Here is a 17,816-nt window from a genome sequence, read left to right as displayed (position 1 = left end):
GCCTCCTCCATGGAGAGTATGCTGATTCTCATGGATCAGCTGCTTCAGGAGCTCAATCAGGGCTTCCTGGGGATGCACTCGGACCTGCAAGCCCTCACACCGGCAATGACCTCAGGTGGTCACTGTCAGTGTGGGATTTGGATTGGGCACCCAGTATTCCAGCTAGGTGCCTGTCCATCAATGGTGAGCAGGGAGGTCCGAAGTGACTTGACGTTGGCGCACGAGCTGCTTGTCGTCTCTGTGGGCTCCTCTCAGGGCACTCCGGATGAGAGCAGCAGCTCCTCTGCCCCTTTGCCAGTGACTGTGACATCAGATGAGGCTGTGGCGACTGGGGAGATGCCAGCTGTGGCACTGGCCGTTCCCTCCCAGGCGGGGCCAGCACAGGCTCCACGGGCCAGAGGACGCCCGCCAAGGTCATCAAGGCCAACAGGACAGCAAAGTGAGCAGACTGTCTCCAATGCTGGTGCCAACGAGGGGGAGAACCTAGATGTAGCACCAATAAACGCAAACTTAGGCACAACACGGGCTTATCACTGGTGATATTTTTTTGCCCCACTTTTAAGGTAGTTATTATTAGGTGCGATGGAGAACGCCTTTCCATTTAATTGTCTCAGGATGTAAGCATCATGGGAGCTGCCTGGGTGCCTTGCACAGACTTGCATAATCTGCATCCTGTGATCACACACTATCTGCACGTTCATGGAGTGGAATCGCTTCCTGTTGACGAAGGCAGCCGGCTCACCCGCTGGCGCCTTGGTGGCCACATGTGTGCAGTCAATTGCATCCTTGATATGGGAGAGCCCATTAATCGCTGCAGAGCCTCTGGCTTGCTCTGTCTGGCTGGCCTCGTCCGTACGGTAGTGAATTAAAGTCAATGCACGCCTAAACAGAGCGTCTGTTACCAGTTTGACACAACTGTGGACAACTGATTGGGAGATTCCACAAAGATGCCCCACCGACCCCTGAAAAAAGCCGGAGGCATAGAAGTTGAGGGCCACTGTGTCCTTCAGCGCCACTGGCATGGGGTGTCCACATACAGTTGGAGCTGATCTCAGGGCTGATCTTCTGACAGATGGAGGTCACGGTCTCCCTTGAGAGGCGGAGCCTCCTTCGGCATTGCACCTCGGACATATTGAGGTAGCTGCATCGCCGCCTGTAAACCCTAGCAGCAGGATAGTGGCATCTTCTGTGGCCCCTTCCGCCTTGGACTTCCTGTTGGCCCTGCTCCCCTTGTGCCTGCGCTTGTCTTCCCGCAGGTCGCTCCCCTGGAGGCTGGAAAAAGACATCTGGCCTCCTCCCACTTCTGGCCCTCTCTTCCTCCTCAGGGAGGTGCCTCCAGAAGAGACCACAATCCCCATTCCCAGGGTAAGGGAAGGCTGTCTGATACCTGGAAGGCCCCAAGTGGTATGACTCCTCCGGAATCCTGAACTGAAGCCTCTTATTTCTGTCAAAGCAGCTCTGAAGCAAAATGAAGTTGTCCTGTTCACACAAGCAAGCAGCAGCAATTTATAAGCTAAAGTACCTGACAACTTGTATTAGCGAGCTCACTCATCCCTCTTAGCCTGCCCATGGATGAAGTTTTTGAAAATGTGGCCTACCCACCTGCCCGTTGCCCCCGTGCGACAGCCTGAAAATCGCACGGGCTGCGTAAAATCAAATACAGTTGGTGCCTCAAGGGCCTTAACTGGCTCATAGCATGCCCGCCTAGTGAAATATTATGATGGTACACAGCGATATCGGGACGCACACCCAACATCATCGCGCATCATTTTACGCTCTGGCATGTCAAGCCTGCCCCTGCACACCAGATGTAAAATTCTGGCCTAGGTGTTAGCTGCCATTTCATATCCACCTCTTGTAGAATATCCTGGAACAAATCACAGCATAAACAATGTATTTCTTGTTTGGCACTGCAAATTAGGCAACAGGGGTGGTCTTTTGAGAATTCTTTGCTACTTTTCTCTGGTTCAACTGCTATTTTTACTCATGTCTGGCGAAGTAACTGATGTTATTCTCGCCAGCATGGCATTTCGTATTCTTCCATTTCCATCAGGTGTACCATTGATTATTTATTCAGTTATGCTCATAGTTCTACAGTCTTTTGTAAACTTTACTCATCACAATTGGCATCTTGATCACGTGAAGCATACTGAGCCAACTTTATTGCTGCTAGGAACACTCAAGCCTGTTGTTATGAACTATCATTCTTGTTTCCTTTCCCCTCCAGCAGTCATTCCTATGATGCTTTTCCACAAGTCTCTTAAATTGCATGCAATTCCTTCTTTCTGCCCTTTTTCCTTCTCGTGCCAGCTTTCTTAAAGAGCGAGTTGCCCTTTTGACTTTTTTATATTTCAGCCCCAATTTTAATGACTTAAAACAAAATGCAGAGGATTTTTGGAAATGGCTGACCAATGTCAAATTATAATGTCTGTTGGATCCTCCACTCTCTGGTCCTAATGATATTTCTTAAATTATCCTCAAGATTTGCATCTCTCAGTTTACCTCTATTGAATGCCAACTCTATAGTCTATCCTGCTTCCAGTTGACATGCCTTCCTTTATTGAACTTTTGCCATGCTCATTCTATCCTTAAATAAAGGATGATTTTTGCCTTTTCATGCATACTTTCTAAAGTTTCTTTCAACTCACAAATTATCCATCACTTTGAAAATTCTGGTCTAATCCATATTGTCAGTGTTAGTTTTAAAGAACGTCTTGAGTAATTATGTACTTTTGTAGAATCAGAACACCATTTGTATGCTATGGTATTTTGGTATTTTGTTTCTGATGAAGTGCCAATCTTGGTCATAATCACCTATTACTAATTATTTAAAGTATGCATTTCTTTATTACAAAGTCCTCAATTGAATCAATAATGTTTTTGTCAAATTTCTCCATATTTGAGTATTGCTGAAAAAAGAGAAATGCTGTTGAAGCTTTTGGTCTTGCACTCATCAGGACAGATATGCAAGAATACCCATTGTAAAGGGAACAACAATTTATACTGCACGAGAAAAGTGTGCTGAGTGGTTGGTAGAGGTGTTTCCATGAAGAATGCATCAGAGAACAGTTAACTGCCAAGCGTTTGTTTAAATTCAAACCAGGTAGGTCGACTATGATTGGTCAAGGCATTGCCATGGGGAATGAACCAGGGATTGGCTGCCCCTAAGCTTTAGTTTAGTTGAAAAAGGCGCAATATGTGGACATGCTCCTTCACTCTGCATTCTCCGTGGCAATGCCTCTACCAGAGCCCACTTGCCACCCAATCAGCACGCTCTTTTCATGCAATATACATTGTTGTTCCCGTTACAATAGGTATTCTTGCGTATCTGTCCTGAAGGGTGCAAGATGAAAAGCTTTAACAGCACATCACTTTTGTCAACAAGTTCTGTACTACCAAATGACTATTCTCTATATTTCAAAGTCTGAAAATAATCCAATTGATACCGTAGGAATTTAATATTTTTTGATAAAATGCTTTGAGATTATAAATAATATGGTACGTAGAGTAATTCTCTGTAGTACTGTTATTCGAAATATTGGAGCTTTTCACAGTCGTTTTCCTTATCTAGTGGTTATAATGGGATGGTTTGAGTAGCTTTTAATTTTGTTACTGCTGTGCTATAAGCTAGTTACTGGCCTGACAATGGCAGCTATTCTTTGAGATCTTTTGATTGCAAGAATATAAAAAAGATCAAGATTGGCAAAGGGCATTCAAACCATTGAAGCTAATCCCTTTAATACTCTAAATTTTCCATCTTAATACCCGAAAACATTAAAAAACATGTTTTTTTTTACTTGTCCGCTTGTCAGATTATTTCAAAAATTTATTACTCTTTGAATAAATAATTTTTCCGAGCATCAGCTTCAAACATTTCATAGAACTTTGTTGGAAGTAATGTAGTGAGTAAGAACAAAATTCACCTGAACTCAATTTTTTTTCAGATACTAACTTCAAAAAGAACAAGATATGTTTAAGAATGGATTGAATCAGTAACATTTACAAGACACGAAACAAGTCAAGCTTCAGTCTCCGTATTTGGCACCATTTCAATTTAAACAATCCCAAACAGGTATTATTTGCAGGAGATGCTGAAATCTATGAGAACAAATGTTTTAAAACCCGTAACACTGTGACTGGGACCTCTGGAACCAATCTTTACTATTGCAGTGGAATCAATTTTGATACTTTAACTCATTCACTACACGTTGCTATTGTGATGGCACTTGCTACAGTTAACATCCAGTTTGCATAGATGCATTCTCCCAGGACCAAGGATTGTAGTGGGAATAGTGCCAAATGGTATCTTATTACTGAATGAGTTAAGAAAAGTTTGGTGTGATTAGACTATATTTAACTTGTTGTGATGGACATTTTATATTTTATATTTAATAAGCACATGACTATTCTAAATCATCCATTCAAAAAAAGGCCATTTTCCACCACAGAAGTCACAGCAACCAGATGAAGAAGAATAAAACAGGGCGGGGCTAGTATCAAAAAAAGTGGATGAGTTAGAAGAAGACATGTGATTATGAACAATACTGTGTTTACATTTAACAGTGATCCGGTTACATTCCACTGCTTTCATTCCAAACAATGAATCCTTTGTTTGTTGCAGGATGATTGCCTATTACCATGCATATTTGACTACGCGAGTTATAATTACAGTTGAAACATTAGAATTGTTTCTGTTTGTCGTTGTGCATTTATGCGCCGAAGAGGTGTAGAAATATAAATTTGATCTTAAATGCATTGCAATAGCATCAGCAAGGATCCCGTTAATATATATGTTTTATGTACTATTTGATCCCAAATAATACATTATTGAATGTCACAACATTCAATTGGTTAAGGGCATGTGTGCTTTTTTGTAAATTTGAGCCTGACCTCTTCATCGGAAGCTCCCCAATGAGTGGTTAAAATTTATTCCTGTGGAATAAATGTTAAAGGCATTTCATCTTTTTTTGTTCTACAGTAATAGCTGAGCAGAATTACAAATCCAGAATCTAAAATCTAACCATTATCATATCAAGCTCTGTAAATATGACTTTAAGAATTTAGGACTGAAATAACTTATGATTCAAGGCTTCCGATTTCTAAAAATGATGCTCGAACAATGCTTTATTTCTATAACTACAGTATCTCTAAAGATATTTTACTGTAGAAGAATATTGTTCCAAACAATAACATTTAATTTAAAACAGTGTGTAAAAATTAATAATGAAAATGAAATGTAACCATCAAGTTGATGTAAATTTTCATTTTTACATTTAAGTGCAATTTTTGCTCACTGAGGAATGATGACTTATCTGCAAATAAATTGAACTTTTATTTAACATTATTGATTATAACTTTTGCAAATGAAAGTTATTAGTGAAGATAAAAGATGAAGACTTAAGTACAAAAAAATTAAATTCAGAAAAGTAAAATTAGATTTAAAAATCATTTCAACCACTAAAGACCAGGCCTAAAATAAGGGACAAAGGACAGATCAAAACAAAAATGGCTTCATGTCTCTGGAATTAACTTATAAAAGCCCTTTTGGGATCCCTGATCAGTTCCATGTACATTTCAGGTTAGAATTAGTAGGAATTATATAAATAAATGTGAAGAAGAAACACCAAAAACAGAGTAGCATGAAGTCTGAGGATTTGATGATACAATTATGTAAAATACCAGCAACTTGGAAGACAGGTCAAATATAGACTAAAGTAAAGGTTATCGTTCATTCATGTCAATCAAGTGCCGAGATAGTTAATAAATAACAATGCATGGATTACTTTTACACACTAACGATTTAGACACACAGGGCAGAATCTTGTGCCCTCTTCTGGTGAGCTTGTTGATGGGGGAGCATTTAATTAAGTGGGAGGTTGGCGGGTGGGGACTCTGTCACCTTCCTGCCTCCATCTTCATTAAGTCCGTGGCAGGAACATAGACAGCCTTCCCGCCCCACCACCAATCGAGACCCTTAAGTGGGGAGCGTGACAAACAAACCCATGCTGGGTTGCTCAGGTGCCCAGGGGGCTGGGGTCCCTCGTTCAAAGGCATTCAGTGCTTGATCGAAGGATGGGGCTTTGGGAAGAGGGGGGGGGGGCCGCTGATAGACCCCTGTCCTACCTGCCAATTCCCCTCCCTTGCCAACCCCCATTCTACCATCACTCAAATCTGGCCTGAGATCCAGCGATGATTCTCGGGTGGGTGTCACACTGGCAGCAACCACTGCCTTCCTGGTGGTGCTGCCATTCAATAGAGCTGCTGGCCTCTGATTGGCCTTCTTCCCCCGGGGTCCTTGATCCTAGGGAAGGCCCACTGCTGGCCTGTTAAGTGTCTGAGTGGAACAAGATGGTACAGGCTTTCCCTGAAAGAGATGACGGGGAACTCTTGTTGGCTCTCCAGCCGGCAGCCGAGACCCCCATCGCCTCCTCAAGATTCTGCCCATTGACAGTCAGTCCTGTGTAGAATGGTAGATATTTATGAGTATCAGCAAACCATTACCATTCAATGTGTTCTGCAGAAGTGGGTTGCTTAAATTCCCTGGTTTACGTATAGTACTTACAGTACACATGGATTTTAGTGCAGCAGATCTATTTCTAAGAGGCCTGTGCTGAAGGCATAGAAAAATGGAGTACACAGCAAATATATGAAATTGCTTAGTACTGTCAATAAAAGTAACTCATAAAAAGATTCATTTTCTAGTTTTAAAAACTTTCATTTGAATATGCCATCTAAATTACTAAGTGATCCCTCCCTTTAAAGTATTGTGTAAATGCTGTACAGTGGCTAAGCTGCACTTATATGACTGAAACACTATATGACATCAGTGATCCACCTTAATGCATTTGGTATAATTAACGTAATTGGTAGGTGATGATGTTTGTTTCATTTACTGTATTTATTGCACATCATCATGACATGAACTGACACAACCTGCACTGTAAGGCTTGGCTATAAAGTGGATTGTACTACCAGTATTAGAGTTTAAAACAAAATGGAAAAAGTCAGTTAAAGGTTCATTAGTATCATGGATCACATAACACAGGATGCTGTTCAGCCTATCGTACTCATATCGGCTCTTTGAAAGAGGTATCAAATTAGTCCCACTCTTCTACTCTTGCTCCATAACCCTGCAAATTTTCCTTTTTGAGTATATATCCAATTTCCTTAATTACTATTGAATCTGCTTTCATTACTGTTGCATGCAGTACCTTCTAGATCATAGCCTATGTTGTCTAAAATGCATTCTCGTCTCTCCTCTGATCCTTTCATCAATTTTAATTTTTGCCCTCTGATTACTGACTCTCCTGTCAGTGGGAACAGTTTCTCCTTTTTTACTCTATCAAAGCCCATTATAATTTTGAACACCTCAACTAAATCTCCTCTTACCCTTCTTTGCTCTAAGGAGACCAATCCTAGCTTCTCCAGTATTTCCAGTACTGTATCATTCCAGTAAACCATCTCTGCACCCTCTCCATGGGTTTGACATAATTCTTAAAGTGTGGTGCTCACAACAGGGCATAATATTCAGGCTAGGCCTAACTAGCAATTTGCAAAAGTTTGGCATAACTGTCTTGCTTTCCTATGTCAAACCGCTATTCATAAAGCCAAGAATCTCATACTCAGGAAAATATTAGGGGATTACACCCTCTCCCCACCCAGTTAAAATGACTGTACAAAGGCATACCACCCCATTCTCACTTGCCTCCCATCTCCCACAACTTTTTCTAGGAGGCCTAAATCTGATCTAAAGGCAATCTCAGCTTTCTCTTTCTGCGAGTTACCTTGATGCTGGTAGGCATCCCTAAGCCAGTCTAGATTGACCTCCCTTAAGTTTGCCAGCTGCCTCTCTCTGCCTATTTCATGTGGGCAGCTAGCAGGAAGGATGCGAATGAGATCCAGCCATAAAAATCAGCTGAGGCTTTCCACAGAGACTCATAGGCAGGAAGTTAAAATTCACCATATTATATGTGTGCAGTTTCATGAGGTTCAGTTTTTTGAAAGATTTAACTTTTAAATCACGTAGAAGATAAGCAATCTTTTAAATTGGTCACAGAAATTTCAGCACAGATAATAGCTAGTAAAGAATCTACACCTAGACAACTTAATACTGTTAGTCAGAACAGCATATTTAATATTAACAGTACACTAAGCATTATTTCCTTTACACAACTGACTTAAATAGTCTATTCCAGTCACACAGTCATCATTACTTTTTCACTAGTATCAACAATACAGTTTGACAAGCAGTGGTATCACAATTACCTGATAAATAATGAAAACTACTCTGAAAGATAAAGGAATGATTAATTTCACACCGTCCATTAATCGTGTGGTCTAAATGTATTTTCCCAGGTACAATGGTGTCAAAGATTTTGGCCAGTGTTTTAAAAAAAAAATCAAAATGTAGAAAAATATAATTTTCCTCATTAGTGTGCTGTAGTGGATAAAGATACCATAGTCATTTATTCTGGTGATCCTTGCTTATAGCTGAAGTGCAACATCATGTTGGAAGATAACATTGCTTCTATGGGGGGTGAACAAGTATATGTATAACAAAATAATTATATTTACTGGCCCCTTGGGGAAATGTTTCATCATAAGAAGCCCTAGCACAAATGCAATAATTTTAGGATAGTCAAAGATTAATCGTAAAGGCTGTGGGCTACAACTTAATAAAAGAACAACTTCCATTGTAATGGGTTTTATTCTCAAAGATTTTCTATAATTCATATGCATCTTAGTACAAAGGATGCTATTTCAATTTGGAACTTTGTGAAAAAAAGTTTCATAAAAAATGCAAAGAAAATGCTATTGCTGGAAATATGCTCAGTGATAAGTAAAAAAATGAAATGCCACTAAGTTTACAAGCCTGTTTTGGTGCTTTTCACCATATGTATCAGCTTCATACTGAATTTCATAATTTTTAGCTGCAGGTAATTTTTATTTCTAGAAATCAATGTATCTGTACTTGAAGCTTATAGTTACTGTAATAATTTGTAGATGGTAGATACGTAATGGTTATTGCAGATTTATAATCCAGAGTTATTTGCCTATATCAGATTGTGAGACCTTAACTTGAATAAAAGTGTTTTCAACTAGTGATATTGCTTTGTGACTTTACTCAGAGGCACCCAAATCACCTTCAAATGTATCACACAAAATTAGATAAGTGATCAAATGAGAGATTTTTGTAAATGTCTTGTTTCACATTCATCCCAGGTTCAGCAGCGATGGCAACAGCAGTCACTTAATGGTGATGATTTGTTCATCGCTATCGAGAATGACATAGACACTGACAATAATGACACAAAGAACAAGGATGGCAGATTGCCTCTAGGGCTGATGTTTCCTGATTTTATTTGGGCTAGTGTGGTATATCTTACTTCAAGCTTTGTCATGCTATCATGAAACATCTTTTGCCACATTTTCCTGTCAAGCATCATGCTCCCATGTGGCAGAGTGGACGTTTTTTTTAAAAAAAAGATTGGGCTTAAGGTAATCTTTGCATCTTTTGAATGGACTACCATAATAACTTTAATCAAGCTTCAGTAATCACCATAAAAAACCTTCTTGGATAATCTAGTATCAGGCATTCAGCCCAGGTTAGAATCAATGTCTTTACCCCTTGCATATTCATTCATTTCAGGACTTCAATGCCCGAAATTGTGTCCCACCATCAAATTTTACATACGTACTATGAAAATAGGAATTAGGAGCAGGAGTAGGCCACTCAACCCCTCAAGCCTGCTCCGCCATTCAATAAGATCTGATTGTAATCTCAATCCCACATTCCTGCCTACCCCTGATAACCTTTCACCCCCTTGTTAATCAAGAATCTATCTAGCTCTGCCTTAAAAATATTCAAAGCCTCTGCCTCCACCACCTTTTGAGAAAGAGAGTTCAAAGACTCAATACCCAAAGAGAAAAAATTCTCCTCATCTCTCCTAAATGAGAGACCCCCTATTTTCAAACAGCGACCTTTAGTTTTAGATTCTCCCACAAGAGGAAACACCCTCTCCACATCCACCCTGTCAAGACCCTAGAGGATCTTAAAGGTTTCAATCAAGTTGCCTCTTACTCTTCTAAATTCCAGTGGATACAAGCCTATCTTGTTCAACCTTTCCTGGTATTAGTCTAGTAAATCCTTCCTGAACTGCTCCTAATGCATTTACATCTTTCCTTAAATAAGGAAAACCAGTACTGTACATAATACTCTAGATGTGGTCTCACCAGTCTCCTGTACAACTGAAGCACAACCTCCCCACTTTTGTAATCAATTCCCCTTACAATAAATGATAACATACTATTGGCTTTCCTAATTACTTGCTGTACCTGCATACTAGCCTTTTGTAATTCATGCACTAGAACACCCGGATCCCTTTGAATCTCAGAGCTCTGCAATCTATCATCATTTAGATAATAAGCTTTTTTATTCTTCCTGCCAAAATGAACAATTTCACATTTGCCCACATTTACTCCATTTGCCAGATCTTTGCTTACTCACTTAAGCTATCCATGACCCTTTGTAGCCTCCTTATTCTCTCTTCACAATTTACTTTCCTGTCTATCTTTGTGTTGTCAGCAAATTTAGCAATCATTCCTTCGATCCCTTCATCCAAGTAATATATATAAATTGTAAAAGTTGAGGCCCCAGCACTGATCGCTGTGGCACACCAATCATAGTTGTGACAACCTGCCAACCAGAAAAAGACCCAATGTATGCTAACTGTCTGCTTCCTGTTAGCTAGCCAATCTTCTACCTATACCAATATGCCACCCCCTACACCATGAACTTTATTTTCTGTGATAACCTTTGATGTGGCACTTTATAAAATGCCTTCTGGAAATCTAAGTACAGTACATAACATCGGTTCCCCTTTATCCACAGCACATGTGGCTCCTTCAAAGTATACCAATAAATTGGTTAAACATGATTTCCTTTTTACAAAACCATGTTGACTCTGCCTGATTGCCTTGAATTTTTCTAAGTGCCCTGCTGTAACATCTTTAATAATAACGTCTAACATTTTCCCTATGACAGATGTTAGGCTAACTGGCCTATAGTTTCCTGCTTTCTGTTTCCCTCCCTTTTTGAATAAAGGAGTTATATTTGCTATTTTCCAATCTAATGGAACCTTCCCCGAATCAAGGGAATTTTGGAAAATTAGAACCAATGTATCTACTATCTCACAAGCTACTTCTTTTAAGGCCTTGGGGTGAAGTTCATCCGGACCTGGGGATTTGTCAGCCTGCAACCCCAACAACTTGCTCAATACCACTTCCCTGGTGATTGTAATTTTCCCGAGTTCCTCCCTCCCTTTGATTTCCTGATTTACAGCTAGTTCCAGGATGTTACTTGTGTTCTCTATAGTGAAGACTGAAGTAAAATACCTGTTTAATTCATCCACCATCTCCCTACTTTCCATTATCAATTCCCTAGATGCACTTTCTATAGGACCAATGCTCATTTTGATAACTTTTTTCTTATTTGAAATATCTATAGAAACTCTTACTATCCGTCTTTATATTGCTCGCTAGCTTTCTCTTGTACTCTAATTTTTCCCTCCCTATTAATCTTTTTGTCATTCTTTGCTATTCTTCATATTCTTTCCAATCTTCTGAACTGCCACCCATCTTTGTATAGTTAAATGCTTTTTATTTAAGTTTGATACAGTCTTTAACTTTTAGGTAACCTTGGATAGTGGGCCCTTCCCCTTGGAATTTTTCTTTCTCATTGGAATGTATATACTCTGTGTATTCTGAAATATCCCTTTAAATATCTGCCACTGAACTTCTATTGACCTATCCCTTAACCTCATCTGCCAGTTCATTTTAGCTAGCTCTGTTTTCATGCCTTCATAATTGCCCTTATTTAAGTTTAAAATACTAGTCTTGGATGCACTCGTTTCTTCCTCAAAATGAATGTAAAATTCAATCATATTATGATTGCTGCTACCTAGGGATGCCTTCATTATGAGGTTATCAATTAATCCTAACTTGTTGCTCAATACAGGTCTAGTCTAGCCTGCTCTCTGATTGGCTCCAGAACATGCTGTTCTAAGAAACTATTCCGGAAACATTCAATGAGCTCATCTACGCTATCATTGCTCATCTGATTTTTACAGTCTATTTGTAGATTAAAATTCACCATGATTATTGCTGTACCTTTCTGACAAGCTCCTATTACCCCTTCTTTTATACTCTATCCTACCATGTAATTACAATTGGGGGGCCTGTACACCACTCCCACAAGTGACTTCTTGCCTTTATCATTTCTCATCTCAACCCAAGCCGCTTCTACATCCTGGTTTCCTGAATTTAGGTCATCCCTCTCTAATGTGTTAATACCATCATTAATTAACAGAACCACCCCTGCAACTTTTCCTAACCTCCTGCCCTTCCTAAATGTCATGTACCCTTCAATATTCAGGTCCTAATCTGTCATCCTGTAGCAAAGTCTCTGTAATGGCTGTCAGATTGTACTTATTTATTTCTATTTGTGCTATCAGTTCATCCGCTTTGTTTCGAATGTTATATGTGTTTAGATACAAAGACTTTAGCTTTGTCCTTTTATTATTTTTGTAGTGTCTAGCCTTATCTGCTGATTTACTCTTAGATTTGTACTCTTTGTCCCTTCCTGTCACAGTCTCTTTATCATTTCCCATATTAATAACTTTCTCTCTTGCTTTGTCTCTACTCTTTGGTTTACCACATCTTCCCAAATTTCATCCCTTTCCCCCACTATTCAGTTTAAAACCTTCTCTATTTCCCTAGTTACATGGTTTGCGAGGACACGAGCCCCAGCACGGTTCAGGTGTTTACCATCCCAATGGTACAGATCCCATTTTCCCCAATGTCAGTGGCCCCACAAACTGGAACCCACTTCTCCCACATGAGTCTTTGAGCTGCGCATTAATTTCTCTAATCTTATTTGTCCTATGCCAATTTGCATGTGGCTCAGGTAATAATCCAGAAATTATTACTTTTGAGGTTCTGCTTCTTAATTTGGCGCTTAGCTCCACATACTGACACTGCAGAGCCTCTTTCCTCATCCTGCCTATGTTGTTGGTACCTTCATGGACCACGACCACTGGATCCTCCCCCTTCCGCCTCAAATTCCTCTCCAGCCCTGAGCAGGTGTCCTGAACCCTGGCACCAAGCAGGCAACACAGCCATCTGGACTCTCTCACTTTGCTACAGAGAATAGTATCAATCCCTTTCATTATACTGTCCCCCACAACCACTTTTTTCTCCCCCCACTTGAATGGCTTCCTGTACCAGGGTCAATTTTGCTCACCCACCTTGTGCCCCTGCTCTCATCCAAACAAGCTGAGAGAACCTCAAGCCTATTGGACAATTGCTCACACTCTTGCCCTCACCTGCCCCTTACCTGCCTCATTCACAGTCACACCCTCCTGTTCCTGACTACTGACCAAATCAGAAGACCCTATCTTAAGTAGTGTGACTATCTCCTGGTATAAAGCATCCAGGTAACTTTCCCCCTCCCTGATGTATTTTAGAGTCTGCAGCTCAGCCTCCAGCTCAATGACTCTGAGCTGAAGCTCCTCAAGCCGCAACCACTTACTGCAGACATGTTTGCCCTGGATCACAATGTTTTTCAGGAGCTCCCACATGCTGCAGCCTTGGCACATCACCTGTCCTGCCATCCTTAATGTGTTTTAAATAATTAATTATATTAATCACTTATTTATATTGCTTTCTTATATATTTTATTAACTTTACCACCAATTTGTGTACTATTTTAAACCTTAGGGATATAATAGAACTTACCACTCACCAGATAATCACCAAACAGCTAGCTCCTTTCCAATTCCTGTGGGGTGAGAAAGATAAAGAAAACGAGCACCTCCTTCCCCACCTTCACCAAACTCCCCCTCTTACCAAACTCCAAGGGCAGAACTTTGCCCTCGGATGGCGTACGGTCCCCGCCGGCTTGGCGGCAGGCGGATAGCCGACCCCCACCACTGAAACGGGCCCGTCGCCATTTTAAGTGGGCAGGCTAATTAAGGCCCACCCCGCGGCATCCCCGACGGGAAGCGCTATGCGCTTCCTGTTCCGGGGTGGGGGTGAGGAATTCCCCGTCTGTCAAAGTGCACATGCGCGTGAAAGAACACACTTCTCCCTGAGGCGAAGTGCTGCCTCAGGGAGATTCGTGACAGGTAAGTTAAGTGTAAAAATAGAAACATTAAAAAATTAACATGTCCCCCTCATGTGACAATGTCATATGAGATGGGACATGTTAATAAAAAACACATAAACTTTTACTACTTTTTTACAAAACGGACATGAAACTTCATCCCGCCAGTGGATGAAATTTCATGAATAATCTGAAGCCCGCTGGGGCTCTTGGCCTGCCCGCCAGCCTTAAGCTTGGACGGGCAGGTCTTTAATTATCTTAATGAGCCTATCAATGGCCTCAATTGGCCATTGACAGGTCGGCGGGCGGACAGCTGATTTTGCTGTCCGCCCGCCTTCCTAAAAATTTAAAGGGACTGGGATGATGTCGGGGATTCCTCCCAACGTCATCCATGTCATTTTCCCCTCGGCGAGCGGGCCTCACCCCCAAATCGCCGATGGGAAAATCCTGGCCCAAGTCTTTACTCAGTTAGCTTAGCTGTACTCCATTTGCTGTTGCTGGGGAGACACCCATCTTGATTTCCAGTGTATAAAATCTACTGCAGTGGACCACATGGACCCAAAGATATGCTTCATAGCTATGTCAATAGCTTAGCTAATTGGTATGCACACCTCAGGCATCATAGGCCATCCAATGCAGCTGATTTCAAGCTATCTTGACTCTGTCCTGACACTGGTTATAGATAAAGGAAGCTGAAAATGCGAGGTAGAATCTTTGTAAATCTTTGTCGTTATAATGCATTGGTGCCACTTTCATTTCCACAATACCATACCATTTCCCAAAATCCTATGACAATGGGCTAGTGGTGAAGCAGTGAACGTGGATTCACGGGAAGTTGTGGTTGTGAACTTCGGCACAGGTAGCTCAAGCACAGAGTCACCCCACCCCACCCCCATCACTGGACCAAAGCAGCAGTGGATGTCAACAGCCTCTGAGCAGTCTGAGCAGTCCCATTTAGCATCACACAGCTTACCTATGTAGAATGAGGAAGGGGCAAGGAATGGTGCACTAAACAACGTTTGCTTCACAAACTCCTGGCTAGTTTATCATAGCTGATGGAAATTCCATATGTGGTCAAAACAATATGAGAACCAAATACAAGTATAGTAGCTTGGAGTGTGGGTTGAGTCAATAACTAGGCCTGAAAGGTGAAGTGCACTGATCAAAAGGGAACAAAGATCATATAAAAATCAATCTTGTTACTCTCATCAAAACCTGTTTAGCTGAATAATTTCAGCTGAAAGTGGTTGGGGTGGGGGATATACCTTTTGGACAGGGGATTTTAGAGAAACTGGGGTTGACTTTGCTGTGAAATTCAACATGCTATCTTACCTTGAAAGTTTTCCTTATTGGAGTCATTGCTGCCTGATGAGAGAATTTTGTTGTCTCGAAAGAGGTAGGTCACCATTATTAGAATCTATAGACTAATCATGGCAAATCTGATTCTGGAGGCGGTGGCATAGTTGTATTGTCACTGACTAGTATTCCAGAGACCCAGGGTAATGCTTTGGGGGCCTGGGTTTGAATCCCACCACAGCAGATGGTGAAATTTGAATTCAATCAAAATATGAAATTAAAAGTCTGATGACAGCTATGAAACGATTGCCGATTGTTGTAAAAACCCATCTAATGTCTTTAAGGAAAGAAATCTGCTGTCCTTACCCGGTTTGGCCTATGTGTGACTCCAAACCCATGGCAATGTGGTTGACTCATAAATGCCCTCTGAACAAGGGCAATTAGGAATGGGCAATAAATGTTGGCCTAGCCAGCGACGCCTACATCCCACGAATGAATAAAAAAAATTCAGATGAAACCAAAAATTAATTCTATTATGAAATATACATGTAATCTCATAGAAGGAACAAGGTGATTATAATGAGTGATTTCAAAATGCTCATGTAGGAGTTGACCACCTGTCCTGGAAGGGAATCAGTGATTGACATGGTATGAGGATGTACAACGGAACACTGCTTCTTCGGACGTGTACAGGACATCGTCAGACCATCACCGACACAATCTTTAGGCTTCCAAGCAAAAACAAAACTAGATGTGCACTCTGACTCTGAACACTGGCTTATGGTTACCCATAAACTAGTTGGACAGAGGAATGTCAAAGATTAAGTTCACACAAATCATGAGGAGAGCCAAGCGTGGATTGACCATAAACTCAGCAGCCACTCTAATGTAATTTTCAAACATACAAATCAAATTGCAAAAGGCAGCCTGGAAGATGAGCTTGCAAAATGCCGCAGTGGTCATAATACAATTGAATTCCCATATTAAGTTTGAGTCCAAAACAAGAATCTTAAACATAAACATAGCTAATTACACAAGTATGAGGGGAGAGCTGGCTAATGTTGATGTGGCAAATAGACTAAAAGCATGGTGATAAATAAACAATGGGAAACATTTAAAGAAATGAATCAAAATGTTCAACAAAAATATATTCTGTTAAAAAAACAAAGAGAAAGAGTCATCGGTGGCTTACTAGGGAAGTTTAGCAAAGTATTAGATTAAAAGGAGTGGCTTATAATTGTGTGAAGAATAGTAGTAAGCCTTAGGATTCGGGGGAGTTTGAGAGACCAGCAATGGGCGGTCAACAAGTTGATTAAAAAGGGAAAAAATAAAATGAGAGTAAATTAGTTAGGAATATAAAAATAGATCGTAAGAGCTTTGACAATTATATAAAAAGAGTAGCTAAAGTAAACACTGGTCCCTTAGAGGCGGAGTTTGGAAAAATTATCATGAGGAATAAAGAAATGGCAGAGACGTTGAACAAATATTGCGTGTCTGTCTTCATGGTAGAGGATACAAATTACATCCTGGAAATAGAGAGTAACCAAGGGCTAATAAGAATGAGGAACTTAAAGTAATTAATATCAGGAGAGAGCTTCTGAGAAACTTATGGGCCTAAAAGCCAACAAATCCTCAGGACCCAATGGCCTACATCATAGAGTTCTCATGGAGGTAACTGCAAGACAGTGGATGCACTGGTTATGATCTTTCAAAATTCCCTAGGTTGTAGTAAGGTCCCAGCAAATTGGAAGTTAGCAAGTATAGCTCCACTATTCAAGAAAGGAAAGAGGGAGAGAAAATGGAACAACAGGCTAGTTAGCCTGACTTTAGTCATTGGGAAAATGCTGGAACCTATTAGTAAGGTAGTCTTAATGATTCACTTAGAGAATCATAGTATGATCAGGCGGAGTCAACATGGTTTTATGGAAGGAAAATTTATTAGTTTTTTGAGGACGTAACTAGTAGGGTAGATCAAGGGGAACCAGTAGATGTTGTACACTTGGATTTCCAAAAGGCATTCGATAAACTGCAAACATAAACGATTAGTATGCAAGAAAAGGGCTCTTAGAGATGGGTGTGATATATTAGCATTACATGGGTGGAGGATTGGTGTCAGGAAGTAGAGAGTGGGCATAACCGGGGCAAGCTGCAACTAGTGGAGTGCCATAATGATCAGTGCTGAGGCCTTTACTATTTACGATCCATATTAGAGACTTAAACAAAGAGACCAAGAGTTTTCTGAAGCTAGATGGGAATGTAAGCTATAAGGGGAACACAAAGAGGCTGCAAAGAGATAGACAAGTTGAATAAGTAAACAACATGGCAGCAGATGGAGTATTATGTGGTGAAATGTGCTGCC

General features: G+C 40.7%; 1 protein-coding gene across 1 annotated transcript in view; it reads left to right on the top strand.

Annotated features, from left to right (window-relative positions):
• Positions 1-9,103, top strand: part of lox (lysyl oxidase) — a 37,881-nt gene extending 28,778 nt beyond the window's left edge. Inside the window, exon 7 of the mRNA XM_078566716.1 lies at positions 3,945-9,103. Within this exon, the coding sequence (XP_078422842.1) occupies positions 3,945-3,951 (7 nt within the window). The 3' untranslated portion in view covers positions 3,952-9,103. The remainder of the gene's footprint in view (positions 1-3,944) is intronic.
• The last annotated feature ends 8,713 nt before the right edge of the window (positions 9,104-17,816 follow it).

Source organism: Cetorhinus maximus, chromosome 2 (genome assembly GCF_964194155.1).
Source record: "Cetorhinus maximus chromosome 2, sCetMax3.hap1.1, whole genome shotgun sequence".
In the NCBI taxonomy this organism is placed as follows: domain Eukaryota; kingdom Metazoa; phylum Chordata; class Chondrichthyes; order Lamniformes; family Cetorhinidae; genus Cetorhinus; species Cetorhinus maximus.
The sequence above is the reverse complement of the archived record's forward strand: the minus strand, read 5'-3'. Positions and strand labels throughout refer to the sequence as shown.